The sequence below is a fragment of the Centroberyx gerrardi genome, chromosome 11, assembly GCF_048128805.1.
Source record: "Centroberyx gerrardi isolate f3 chromosome 11, fCenGer3.hap1.cur.20231027, whole genome shotgun sequence".
Taxonomy (NCBI): Eukaryota; Metazoa; Chordata; class Actinopteri; order Beryciformes; family Berycidae; genus Centroberyx; species Centroberyx gerrardi.
In genome coordinates, this window is record NC_136007.1 from 3282098 (window position 1) to 3294979 (window position 12882).

The window sequence follows — 12882 nt, forward strand, 5'->3', positions numbered from 1 at the left end:
CGTGTATTCGACACTTTAACCCTTTAATCGTCTGTTATTTTGCTTTCTATGATGCGTTTTAGTGACAAATAGGCAAAGCGCATAGGCTACGTAAGTTAAAGAAGGAGAAAACTAGCAAGCCATAGCTGCATAGTGCAGTAACTACGACTACCGTAAAGCAAACATTACTCGTCGCAAAAAATGCAACATGGCGGCCGCTGTGACAGGACGTGGTAAGGAAAATAGAGACACTTTATTCTCCAAAAGAGCCGTTATAATGCATTATTTGTCTCTGTTTTTAGTGTCATTTATGTATTTATTCTTGTTTTCAGGGCTTTCGTTCCTTAGGAGTCTAACCGGACAGTTACATTCACGGTAAGTAACGTTAAAGTCTGTTGTCTTCATCACATCAGTGTCAACCTGCAGAAGGACAAATCAAACTGACAGCGGTTACAGTTTCTAATGCCGACTACCAAATATCAAAGACATGCCAATACATTTCTGTCGTGCAACTCTATGTTTCACAGTCAGAGAGGAGTTAAGGTTTGTACTGTTAATGTTAATAATGCTGCGTTCAGGTGCTCCTCGTAACCTCCTACTTCTTCTACGAACCAGTAATCCCTTAAAATAACCTTACATTTTCATTCATTTACATTGATTCACCCCTTAATTCATGCAAAATTCCCATAAAATTAATAATTTAGGGAGTTATTAATGGAGGAGATCCCATCGAAACCTCCTTAACCTTACCCTTAATCTTGACTCATTACTTTCTAATTTGATGAAAAGCAACTTTTCCATTAATTTCCACTTAATAACCCTGTAAACCACCATGCACAAAAGGCATGAAAAATCCCTTAATTTCTAGTGTCTCTGTGAATCAACCCATGAATAAATCCCTTATAAACTCATGATACTAACCTTACTTTTTTAAAACTATGTTATTTTTAATGGATAATTAATGTTCATGTAATGGAGAAATTAAGGACATTTCAGGGATAAAATTAAGGGGTTTGATTTCGTAGTTTAGAAGTCGTAAATCAGGACTTCTGGCATATTAAATAGCATTTGGCTGGAAATAATTACAAAATGCAATCTGTCAAAAGTAGCATTTCAGTGACTATTGATTTATTTTAGAAATTAAGTGACACAGCTACTTTGAACAAAAACGTGCATCATGTATGTAATTGATGTTGTAATCGATTTGTTAAAAGCAAAAATGTATTTATCAATGATGTACATAGAAGCGGGATTTGGCGATATGGTTGAAATCAATACCACGGTCATCATAAGGACTTTTTTCAATATCGATATATATCACAATATGCCTCACATATGCAAAATCAAACAAAACTTACATTTTCAAATAATATTCCTTAATGCTTCATACCTCCTTTTTTGTGTTTTTAATTAAAATTGGCTTGTTATTAAACAGCAGAATTGTGTCACGATGTCCCAAAGTCACCAAATCATCAGGATATGATTCCACTGACAGGATCATTTTAATTCAGTTTTAGTTTTCAAGTCTTGTTTTTTTATTTTTATTTCAGTTTACAATCGTTTTTTTCTAACACCTAAGCTAGTTTTCGTCTTAGTTTTAGTTTCCCGTAATAACCTTGGATCCCAGTGTCTCTCTCTCTCTCTCTCCCAATTTTTCTTGTCTCTCTCTACTTGGAACTGTCCCATAAAGGCAAAAAATGCCCATAAATAATATTTAAAATAATAATAATAATAATTTCACCCCTGTACAGGTTGCTGGTCGGCGGCGGAGCGCAGCAGCTGTCCTGCCTCCACAGCAGCGCCGCACTGGAAAGCAAGAACTGGGACAGGAGGAACTTGCAGATGTTCCCGCCTCAGCTGCCGGACGAGCCGCGCAGACCAGCAGTGAGTCAGTCGCCCGGTAGCAACATAAAGCACACAGTGACGGGATGACTGGGTTAGATATCACCTGCAGAAAACTGAGAATTAGTGAATTAAAAAAGTAGTGATGTTGGTAATTATTAGGGATGGGACGATATTCTTATCTCTGATACGATTCAATACGTGATATGGGGTTCAGAATTGGATAAAACCATGATACGATGTAATAAATAAAAGTTCAGCGACAACAAAGTCTGACTGTGCAGAATTCTGTTTTATTTCTGAGCCACAAATCTTTCTAGCGATGGCATTGGCTGCTAGAATGTAAACAACAATTTAAAAATGTCATTACAAAGTGACAATAATATAATTTGGATGAAGAGCTTGTGAAACCGTGATGGTCAAGCGTCTCATTTGTGATTACTACAGCAGAATGAAATGGAGCTAATATCGCAATTCATTTTTCTGCTTCAATATATGTATTGTCACATTTTTGTATCGCGATATATTGAATTTTGATATATTGTCCCATTCCTAGTCATTATCAGTCGTCACACTGTAGGGAAGGCATTCGTAACTGGTTGCAGATTTTAGGATATAGTATCCAAGCCGTTCCAGACAGGATATTGAAGGAGTGACTTTAGCATCACCTAGTGGTTAGAGAGACCGTCGCTCAGCTGGACAGCCTGGTTCAAGCCGGTACCGACCTGCTTAAAGGAAAAATCCACGATGGCGATGTCCATGAGAAATATTACCTTCATAGAGGATGGGGATTGAAAATGGCGTAGCACAGTGGGCTGTGTATAATGAAATAATGGGCTAAATATGAAAAAATACAGTGACTGCTGCTAAATTTCTTCATCTACAGTACCTGAAGTTATTGTTTGTGCATCATGGCTCTAATGTTAACATAGAGGCATCTCATGGTCAGTAATACTGGTCATGAGTTCTCCGGCAGCCGAGCTCTTCACCCAGCAGTAAAGCTGTAAAGACAGTAGTTTTTGTCCGCTTCCTGTCTGAACGCTTCGGTGTTTGTTTCCCACAGGAGATCCATCACTGCAGGAGGCAGATCAAGTACAGCAAAGACAAGATGTGGTACCTGGCCAGACTGGTGAGACCTGCAGCAAACCTCTCCCATAGGGCTGGGCGATATGGTTGAAATCAATATCATGATAATCATAAGGATTTTTCTCGATATCAGTATATATCACGATATGGTTCATGTATGCAAAATCACGTTAAATCATCAAATGAATGTTCATCTCATTGAACCGAATGGTAATGTTAGGTGTGATGTCAAACAAAACTGAAATTTTCAAATAATATTCCTACCATACCTAATTTTATGAGAGTTTTTAAGTAAAATTTGCTTGTCATCATCAATTTAGACAGCAGAAATGTGTGTCACGATATTAAAATATCTTCATATCATCACGATACGATTCCACTGAAAGACGATAAACGATAATATTGAATTATCGCCCAGCCCTACTCTCCCATAGAAACATATAAAGATTTATTTGTGTCGGCAATATCAGACAATCCCAGGGCAGAAGAATTTTCCAAAGTGACGCCATGATTTGTTCACAAGTCTAATGTCAAAATTAATGGATGGCCTTGAAAGTACTTTAATTCAAATTAAATGATAGAACCCAAATTCAACAATATGCCTCAGCTTTCTGTCCTAGCATTAACACTTCACATCCCGAGGAAAACCCTGTGATGGAGATTCGTATTGATATAGCAGCCATTTTAAAATCAATGATTTCACCACTGGTTTCTTGACCTGACAACATGATGAGTAATAAATGAGGCCTCTGTAAAATGTTGACCGATGTCACGTCTCTCCCCAAAACATGGCCATTTTGAGTCCTCGAATTTCACTAAACAAGACCTTGAGAAAGTCATTGAAAAGTCTTTGAATTTGAGTGTGGGAAATAATTAATTAATTCAGTTGTTCGTTCTCCTCCACAGATCCGAGGGATGAGCATCGACCAGGCCATCGCACAGCTGGAGTTCAACGACAAGAAGGGGGCTAAGATCATGAAAGAGGTCGGTACCTGGATGTTTGGCCTCACAGGTTGATCCGCTGTCTGTGTCTATTTAATATTTAATACAGCTGGACACCGGGGTGAGAAGTGAACAGAGGCTCGGGGCGAAAATTGCCCGTGAAAGTTCATAAAATGCCGGTGAAATTAAAAAAACGGGGGGGCGAAAAGTGCTCTGATTAGGAGCAGCCTTTTATTGCATTTCACACAACCAATATGGTAAAAAAAAAAGACACTCAATAATGGAGGGGTGGAAGACGGACTGGGAGGACAGAGAGGGGAACATGGTACCTTCTTCTTCTGCCAGTTTCCAGCAGTGGGAAAGAAGTTAAAAGAAATCTTAATGGGACAAGCAATGGGGGGAAAAAAGTTTGATTCTTACCCTGCTGGACACTAAAAACACATCAACAGGAATGCCTTCATAATGCCAGTGTTCCCACACTCCTGGAAAACCTGGAAAAGTCATGGAATTTTAAAATTGTATTTTCCAAGTCTGGAGAAGTGATTAAAAAATGATAAAAGGGAGAAGAGTTTAGGAAAAACTCCTGAAATATTATTAGTTTTATTTTGAGGTTTTTTTTCTTGAATACTGTCAATCAAATGTCACAAAAAGCTGTGACTGAAAATATTGTTTTTTGTTGTCAGAGTTAAAACAGTATTTCAATCCTTGATATTTAAAGTGAAAAATAAATGTTAAGTACTTTGCTCAGTACTGTAGTTATGATGAGAGGACAGTCGCTCACACTGCCTGTTTAGTTTTGACCCTGCTTCAGCCTCCAGTCACCAGGCTTCTCCTCATGGCTCTTTGTTTTTTTTTGTCCAGGTCCTTCTGGAAGCGCAGGAGATGGCGGTCAGGAGTCACAATGTGGAGTACAAGTCCAACCTGTATATAGGTGAGTCAGCAGCACTGATGTGTGCTCTCCTGTTAAAATGCTGTTGCTTCAAGTGAACCTTTCATAGAAACGGCTTGTATTGTGTATCTCTAAATGTGCTGTATGTTTGCAAATTGCTTAAAGATGCACTCCTGTATTTATTTGAACCATCTAGACTTTTTAGAACTTCTTTTTAAACTTATATCTCAAACTATAGGTCAGTTTTACTCTTTTACAAATCTTGCAAATGAGAAGACACATTTTGCAGCCCTAAAACTCATGTTCAGTTGTCGCATACTGGCAGCCAAAAGCATAGAAAATAAATGAGAAAGCTGACCTTAATCCAGCGAATCACCTTGCAAACAAAGCCAGTGTCGAGGCGATTGTATTTCACCCAGAGGACGCCGCACCGCAGTTACAGATTTGGCCTTAAAATCTGCCAAGAACAAAGCAAGCCTCTGAGTTAACTAATAAGAGTGATGTCAAGTGCCATTCATTTCCAAGTATTGTTTTGCAGTCTCCATCTATCACATTTTGTAAATTAATTTCACATTTCGAGTAAGAAACAGACTTCTGTTCAGTTGAAAAGTTGTGCAGAGTGTGCAATTCATGCAGAGCTGCAGGCGTCATTATAGATAAGCCTAAACTCACCACCATCTTTTTTACTGTGACCTGTTTTCATTCAAAGGCACCTATGGATTAAATGAGATATTCTATCCCTTATCTCTCTCTCTCTCTCTGTCTCGCTCTCTCTCTCTCACTCTATATTCAACAGGCTTTACTGGCATGAAAGTTAAGAACTATAGTGCCAAAGCATTAAGATACAGATCATGCTTTGTATCTCTGTGTGTGTGTGTGTGTGTGTGTGTGTGTGTGTGTGTGTGTGTGTGTGTGTGTGTGTGTGTGTGTGTTGGGTTGACACTCCACCATGTAATATTCTCAAGTCAGTTCAACACTATCTAATACAGTTGGGAATAAAACGAGGAACAAAAACATGACCTCTCTCTCTCTCTCTCTCTCTCTCTCTCTCTCTCTCTCTCTCTCTCTCTCTCTCTCTCTCTCTCTCTCTCTCTCACACACACACAGACACACCCACTCACTCACCAACATGTTTGCATGTACACAAACCATACACACACAGTCTCACCAACATCCTTTTATATCATATATCCAACACAACTCACCACACACACACACACACACACCAAACGCAACCCACCGCACACACAAATTCATTCACCCACTTACACACACACACACACACACACACCAACTCACACACCATGTTTCCATATGTCCAACAAAATTAACCACACACACATTCTCTCTCTCTCTCTCTCTCTCTCTCTATTCAACAGGCTTTACTGGCATGAAAGTTAAGAACATAGTGCCAAAGCATTAAGATACAGACCATGCTTTGTATCTGTGTGTGTGTGTGTGTGTGTGTGTGTGTGTGTGTGTGTGTGTGTGTGTGTGTGTGTGTGTGTGTGTGTGTTGGGTTGACACACCATGTAATGACTGTCAATAGTCTCAAGTCAGTTCAACAACATCTAATACAGATGGGAATAAAACGAGGAACAAAAACATGACCTCTCTCTCTCTCTCTCTCTCTCTCTCTCTCTCTCTCTCTCTCTCTCTCTCTCTCTCTCTCTCTCTCTCTCTCTCTCAAATTCAATTCAGATGAGCTTTATTGGCATAACAGTCAGGATACAATGTTGCCAAAGCAGTATGGACTCTATATAGTCTTACATTTTGTCAATAAGTGCATATGATATGTGATTAAAATGCAAAAAGGAAACAAAGCAACAGGAAAAAGGAAACTTAAGGTGCAATATTATAAATTAACAACAAAATGGTAAAATCTAACATATGTGATGTACAATATCATATAAATTTACAGTCAATATACAATGTTAATCACAATGTCTGGAATGATGTATAAACACAGCATCATCTTGCTTGTATTTGAGAATCAGACAGTAAAGGAAAACTCTTCTTCTTCTCCTCCCCTCCTCCCCTCCAGCGGAGTCGTTCTCCAGTAAAGGGAAGTACCTGAAGCGGATCCGGTACCACGGCAGGGGGATGTTCGGCATCATGGACAAGGTGCACTGCCACTACTTCGTGAAGCTGGTGGAGGGTCCGCCGCCCCGGGCCGAGGAGCAGAGCGGCCTGGACCGGGCCAGGGAGTACGTCCAGAGCCTGAAGAACCGCACCATCACCCACAGTCTGTAGGCCGGACGTGCTGTCATGTTTCTGTTGTTCCTTCTGTGTGTGATTTGTAAATAAATAAATGAATAAATGGTTACTGGGACCCTGTCATATCGGTTGTGTTTTTTTGTTTATTTTTTTGTATTTTCAGTGATTTTTTTCTGACTTCTACTGAACAAAAATATAAATGCAACATAGTCTAGTTTATTTATATAGCCCTGTATCACAGTCAAGTCTCAAAAGGGCTTTACATACCATCATATACATGTCATATACCATACTACATCATACATATACATACACATCATATACATCCTATACTAGGTCATATAGATACACTTCATATACATCATTTACTACATCGTATGACATACTACACACAAACACCTATGGGCAATTTAGCATCTTCAATTCACTTGACCTGTATGTCTTTGGACATGCAGGTGAGGATGGATATTAGGTTTTCTACGGAAGCCCATTGAGGACATACAGTATTTTCATACACTGTATTTGCGCAGTTCTCCCATGATAGCGAGTCTTTGTTTTCTTGAGATACTGAGTTATTTATGTCATTATCTCAAGATAACACATTTTGTTTTCCCGAGATAATGAGAAATTACCTCAAGATCCCCAAAGATAGAAATACAAGACCACAGTGGACGGTTCAGCTCTCACTCAGTCCTACAAACTTTGTACCATCTAACCATGAAAAACTGATAGATGAACTGTTCGAAATCAACATCAAACTTTTCCTGACTGTGTTATTGCACTGGGTCTTCAACTTATCTCACTGATACTCATTGATACTACTTATTATGAATTTACCTGGCAAAGATTTATGTTGAAAGGCATTCTGGGAAATGTATATAATCACTAACTGGAGTAGATGTAGACAAGGCAGGTTGAGGGAAAGTGGGTTCACCAAAAAGTAAATTACAACACTTGACCACAAAATAACTCCTGGAATGCACTGAACAATAATGGAGGATCTGGATCTGGTCTCTCTGTCTGTCTGGTTGCCTGTCTGACTCTCACAGCGTCACAGTGACAGGTTTAGTGGGTATGGTGGACAGCAGTCACCACAACACCTCCCCCGAGTGTTAACCTGTGAGCTCTGTTGTCCTTTATCCCTTCACTTCCACCAGCTGTGTGAGACGGACGCCTGTGGACAGGACTGTCCTGAGGGCCTCACTGCTTTTTTTTTACTGAAACTGGAAAGTTGAAACTGCCTTTTCTTTTCCACAAGTGATTCACTTTGGTAGGAGGAGGCTGAAAAGGCAAAAGACAAAAACGAAGGAGTTTCATCCCAAAATCCACCATAGTAAACATACTCTTACAAAATGCTCAATGTTATGAAAGGGAAACACATTACAGGTTACTATGGAGGCTTCGCAGTTGTACCACAAATCCCTAGCAGCCATGTTTGGAGAATTGGCTGACGCTGTCGCCTACGTAAATAATAGGTGATTATAACAACCAGGCTAGAAAAGATTGGTACTAAATAGGGCTGAACGATTTTCAAAAAATATGTAATTGCGATTATTTTGACTGATATTGCAATTGCGATATGATTTACGATATTAGAGGGAATGATCATTTTTACATCATTATTCTCATTTTCAATGAAAAACGTATTAAAATGATTATGGTGTGATTTTTGCGGGGATCTGTACCAAACAAAGATGTTTTCTTAAGTCTGTAGAATATGATGTGTAGGCCAGGACATCTCTGCAGCACGACAATATTTAATTTAAAATGGTATTTTGACACACATTTTGCCTTTAACAAATATTGCGCCTCCTGCGATTTGAAAATTTGCAGTAGGCCATAGATTGCGATTTCGATAAAATTTTGATTAATTGTTCAGCCGTAGTACTAAAGCATGAGAAGATCAGCTCAGTTAACCTAAACAATTGCTTTCTGGCTTTGTTAGCTAACTAGCATGCAGGCTAATGTAGCAAAAGAACATTGATCATGCAACTGCTAGCCACTATTAACTAGTTTCTGTTAGATGTTAGCTAGCCTAGTACACAAATCAGGTGTGTTTACAACAAGTGACTGTTAGCTAACCAGATTAGCTAACAAGCTGACATCTAAACACAAAATTTATCAGATCAATACGAGTTTAGAAACACATCAGCCATCCTTGCCCAAGAGTTGAAGGACCTCCAATATGGCTGCCAGCGTGCTTATATCACCTGGAACCTGAAACCCGTCTACAAACATAATGTTATTATCTGGGTGGAGAATTCTCCAAATTCTCTAGTGAAGCTACACACACACACACACACACAAACACACATTCATTCTTTCTGTTTCTTCATTTAATTACTCTTGACAGTTTGCATTTTGTTTCTTTTGTTGCCGTCTTCTTATCTAAAACCCAAAGAATGTAATTGTGTGTGCTGAACTTGCTGTCTTTCATTTATTTCTTTATCAGTTTATTTTCATCCTATTCTCAACCTCTCCTTCATTATTATTGTCTGTTTTTCTGCCAGTCGATGAAACTTAGGAAAGAAAAGAGGAACTTAGAGGAACAAACTTAGGACACATGAGAACATCCTTTGAGTACGTCCTCTGTGGGTTTTTTTTGTTCTGTTTTTTTTTTTAATAGGATTTTTGTAAAGGCTACAGAGTCTCAGTGTTGCAGAGGTCTGGCGCTTTGGTCTCTGCTGTTCCTAATTGGCCTTTGGTTTCATGTTCCTGATGTGAGTGATCCAGCTCGCCTATCTGCCTGTCACCGCATCCCTCCACAGCCCCCGTCGCCGCAGAATAGCTTTGAGTGTATTTTCAAATAAAATGCCATCTGCTGGCCTCAATTTCAGCAGACAAGTGCCCTCAATTTCAGGTTAGAGGCCCGGTCTCCCCCCCCCCCCCGCTCCTAGAGCACAAAGAGAAAAGAGCAAGAGCTTGTTCCCATTCCCTTTTCTTCTTCTTCCTCTCTCTCTCTCTCTGTCTCTCTCTCTCTCTCTCTCTCTCTCTCTCTCTCTCTCTCTCTCTCTCTTTCTCTGTCTGCTTTAAAGCACTACAGATTCACTGTTCCTCCTTTTGTCCTCCTTTTGGGCGCGCGCGCGCACACACACACACACACACACATAATCATGTAGAAAACATTTATTGGAGTATTTATACAAAATAACAAATGGCGGTTTGATTGCTATAGCCTATGTTTGCAGAAAGTTCTTATTTGCTGTTCTCCACGCAATAATAATAATAAATATAACTGTAAGTGGCCATTAGTGGGGTCAAAGTCTATGGGGCAGACGATTTGACGGTGACAATATAAGCTTAATTCATCATTTTGGGAAAGTTCTACATCTCAGACCATTTCAGTGACAGTCCTGCAGCTGAAATGTCGCCTGATATATTGCCATTTGCCTCACTTCCTGTTTGCACATCTTTGCCGGCAATTTCGTTGATATTGGATCAACTTTGTGCAAGAAACAGCGAAAAATAGGCTTTGCATGAACCTCAAAATGGCAGAAAAACAATCATGGCTGAAATGAAAACCTGTTTGTGCAACGGGTTTGAGCCAAGAAATCAGAGGGAAAAAAACTGGATTCTAGGCCTTACGGTTCAGGAGTTACTGGCTGAAACGTAAAGTTGCTTGTCATAGCGCCACCGTCTGGACAATCAGTGTATTTGTTGTTGTCTGAGTAGTGGGGGAGATTTCAAACCTAGCCACCAAATTGTTGGCTCTTGGACTTACGGTCTCTGAGGTACAGATCGTTTTAGGGCTGAAGAAGAAGAAGAAGAAGAAGAAGAAGAAGAAGAAGAAGAAGAAGAAGAAGAAGAAGAAGAAGAACCCCAACAAAAACAATAAGGTCTCAGCTCTACATGCTTGAACCCCTAATAATATACTTTATTTGTACAACAGCTTTTCAAAAACAACATTTAGAGTTACAGCAACAATAGAAACAAAACAGTGTCGACTTGTTCTTCTCTCTGCTGTAATCGTCTGGTGACAGGCTACACACAGACACACACACACACACACACACACACACACACACACACACACACACACACGGCTTGTGTAATGCCTCCACCAATTAGCTGACACTGTACAGATGATTGCATCGGGCTCCAGGTGAACAGATACACACCAGCACAGAGTGGAAACTGTTTGCCAAAGCTTCGGCATGTCAGGTCCAATAAAGCTGAAAGCCTCTCCAGAAGATAAAAGCATGTTCCCGTGAATCGTGGAAACAGCGCTGATTAATGGATGTGTGTGCATGCTGTGCCAAGTGTGTGTGTGTGTGTGTGTGTGTGTGTGAGGGCATGTGGATATCTGTGAAGATGTTGCTGTGTATGTGTGGTTGTGTGTGTGGTCCATTGCGTTGGATTGATGAAAGCATGTTGGCGAGTGAGTGGATACATGTGTGTGTGTGTGTGTGTGTGTGTGTGTGTGTGTGTTTGTGTGTGTGTAGGTGGTTAGTTGTGTTTGATATGAGTGTGTCTGTGTGAAATGGGTTGCATTGGATTTATCAAAACATGTTGCTGAGTGAGTGTGTGTGTGTATGAGAGAGAGAGAGAGAGAGAGAGAGAGAGAGAGAGAGAGAGAGAGAGAGAGAGAGAGAGAATGTGTGTGTGGTTAATTCTGTTGGACATATGAAAACATGGTGTGTGAGTTGGTGTGTGCGTGTAAGTGGGTGAATGAATTTGTGTGTGCGGTGGGTTGCGTTTGGTATGTCAGTGTGTGTGTGTGTGTGTGTGTGGTGAGTTGCGTTGGCTATAAGAGAAAATGTGTGTATGTGTGTGTGCCTGTGTGTGAATGTGATTGTTGTGTTGGATATATAATATAAAAGCATGTTGGTGAGACTATGTGTGTGTGTGTGTGTGTGTGTGTGTGTGTGTGTGTGTGTGTGTGAGAGAGAGAGAGAGAGAGAGAGAGAGAGAGAGAGAGAGAGAGAGTGAATGTGTGTGTGGTTAATTCTGTTGGACATATGAAAACGTTGGTGTGTGTGTGTGTGTGTGTGTGTGTGTGTGTGCGTAAGTGGGTGAATTAATTTGTGTGTGCAGTGGGTTGCATTTGGTGTGTGTGTGTGTGTGTGGTTTGTGTATATGCAAACATGTTGGTGAGTGAGTGGGTGTGTCTGTGTGCGGGTACAGCTACATGTCTGTTCGTGTGTGTGTGTGTGTGTGTGTGTGTGTGTGTGTGTGTGTGTGCCATATGTTTTGCTCTGTCCTCTGGCACATGAATGAGTTAGATGATCATGAATTTTTCAGGTTGTTGTTTTTGAATCAAAAACAACTTTTCTGGTACGTTTTGGATGCATAAACACCTGTTTACTTCTGCCCCTCCCCCCCAATACACACACACACACACACACACACACACACACACACATCAAAACCAACACACCATTTCATAACAAGAGAGTCGCTGGTGTAGTAAAACATTCATTTTGCTCCACTGAGGTTTCAATGAAAATTTGTCATAAATAAAGCATGGAGAGCGAGTAACTGAACTTCTGACTCGTTTGGCTCCGCCCCCCTCAGGGATTCCCCCGCCAGAGTTTTGGCAGCTAAAGGAGGTGAATAATGCATCGCCTCTCTCTCTCTCTCTCTCTCTCTCTCTCTCTCTCGCACGCTCATCCGCCGACGGGACGAGGCGACGCGCTGCCGGCGTGGGGAGTCGCTGGAGAAAAGATTCAAATAGGCTCGATTTAGTCGGGTTTTATTATTCATGACGGGTGAAGTCGTGCGTTTAAAACAAGACTGCTGTTACATAAAGTGGCCGCCACACACACACACACACACACACACACACACACAGATACACACAGTCTTACTTAAGTCACTTTTGGGGTATTTACATAGACTTACATTCATTTCCTGGAGACTTACCCTAACCCTAACCATAACCACTACTTGCCTAACCCTAACCTTAACCTTAACCTAACCTTAACCTT

The 12882-nt window shown here is 40.5% G+C and overlaps 1 protein-coding gene across 1 annotated transcript; it reads left to right on the forward strand.

Annotated features, from left to right (window-relative positions):
- Window positions 1-122: 122 nt before the first annotated feature.
- mrpl22 (mitochondrial ribosomal protein L22) lies at window positions 123-7078 on the forward strand. The gene is made up of 7 exons (XM_071894287.2): window positions 123-212; window positions 312-354; window positions 1731-1863; window positions 2885-2950; window positions 3814-3891; window positions 4711-4780; window positions 6783-7078. The coding sequence occupies exons 1-7, from the start codon at window positions 188-190 to the stop codon at window positions 6989-6991; spliced, it is 624 nt and encodes a 207-aa protein (XP_071750388.1). The 5' UTR covers window positions 123-187; the 3' UTR covers window positions 6992-7078.
- The last annotated feature ends 5804 nt before the right edge of the window (window positions 7079-12882 follow it).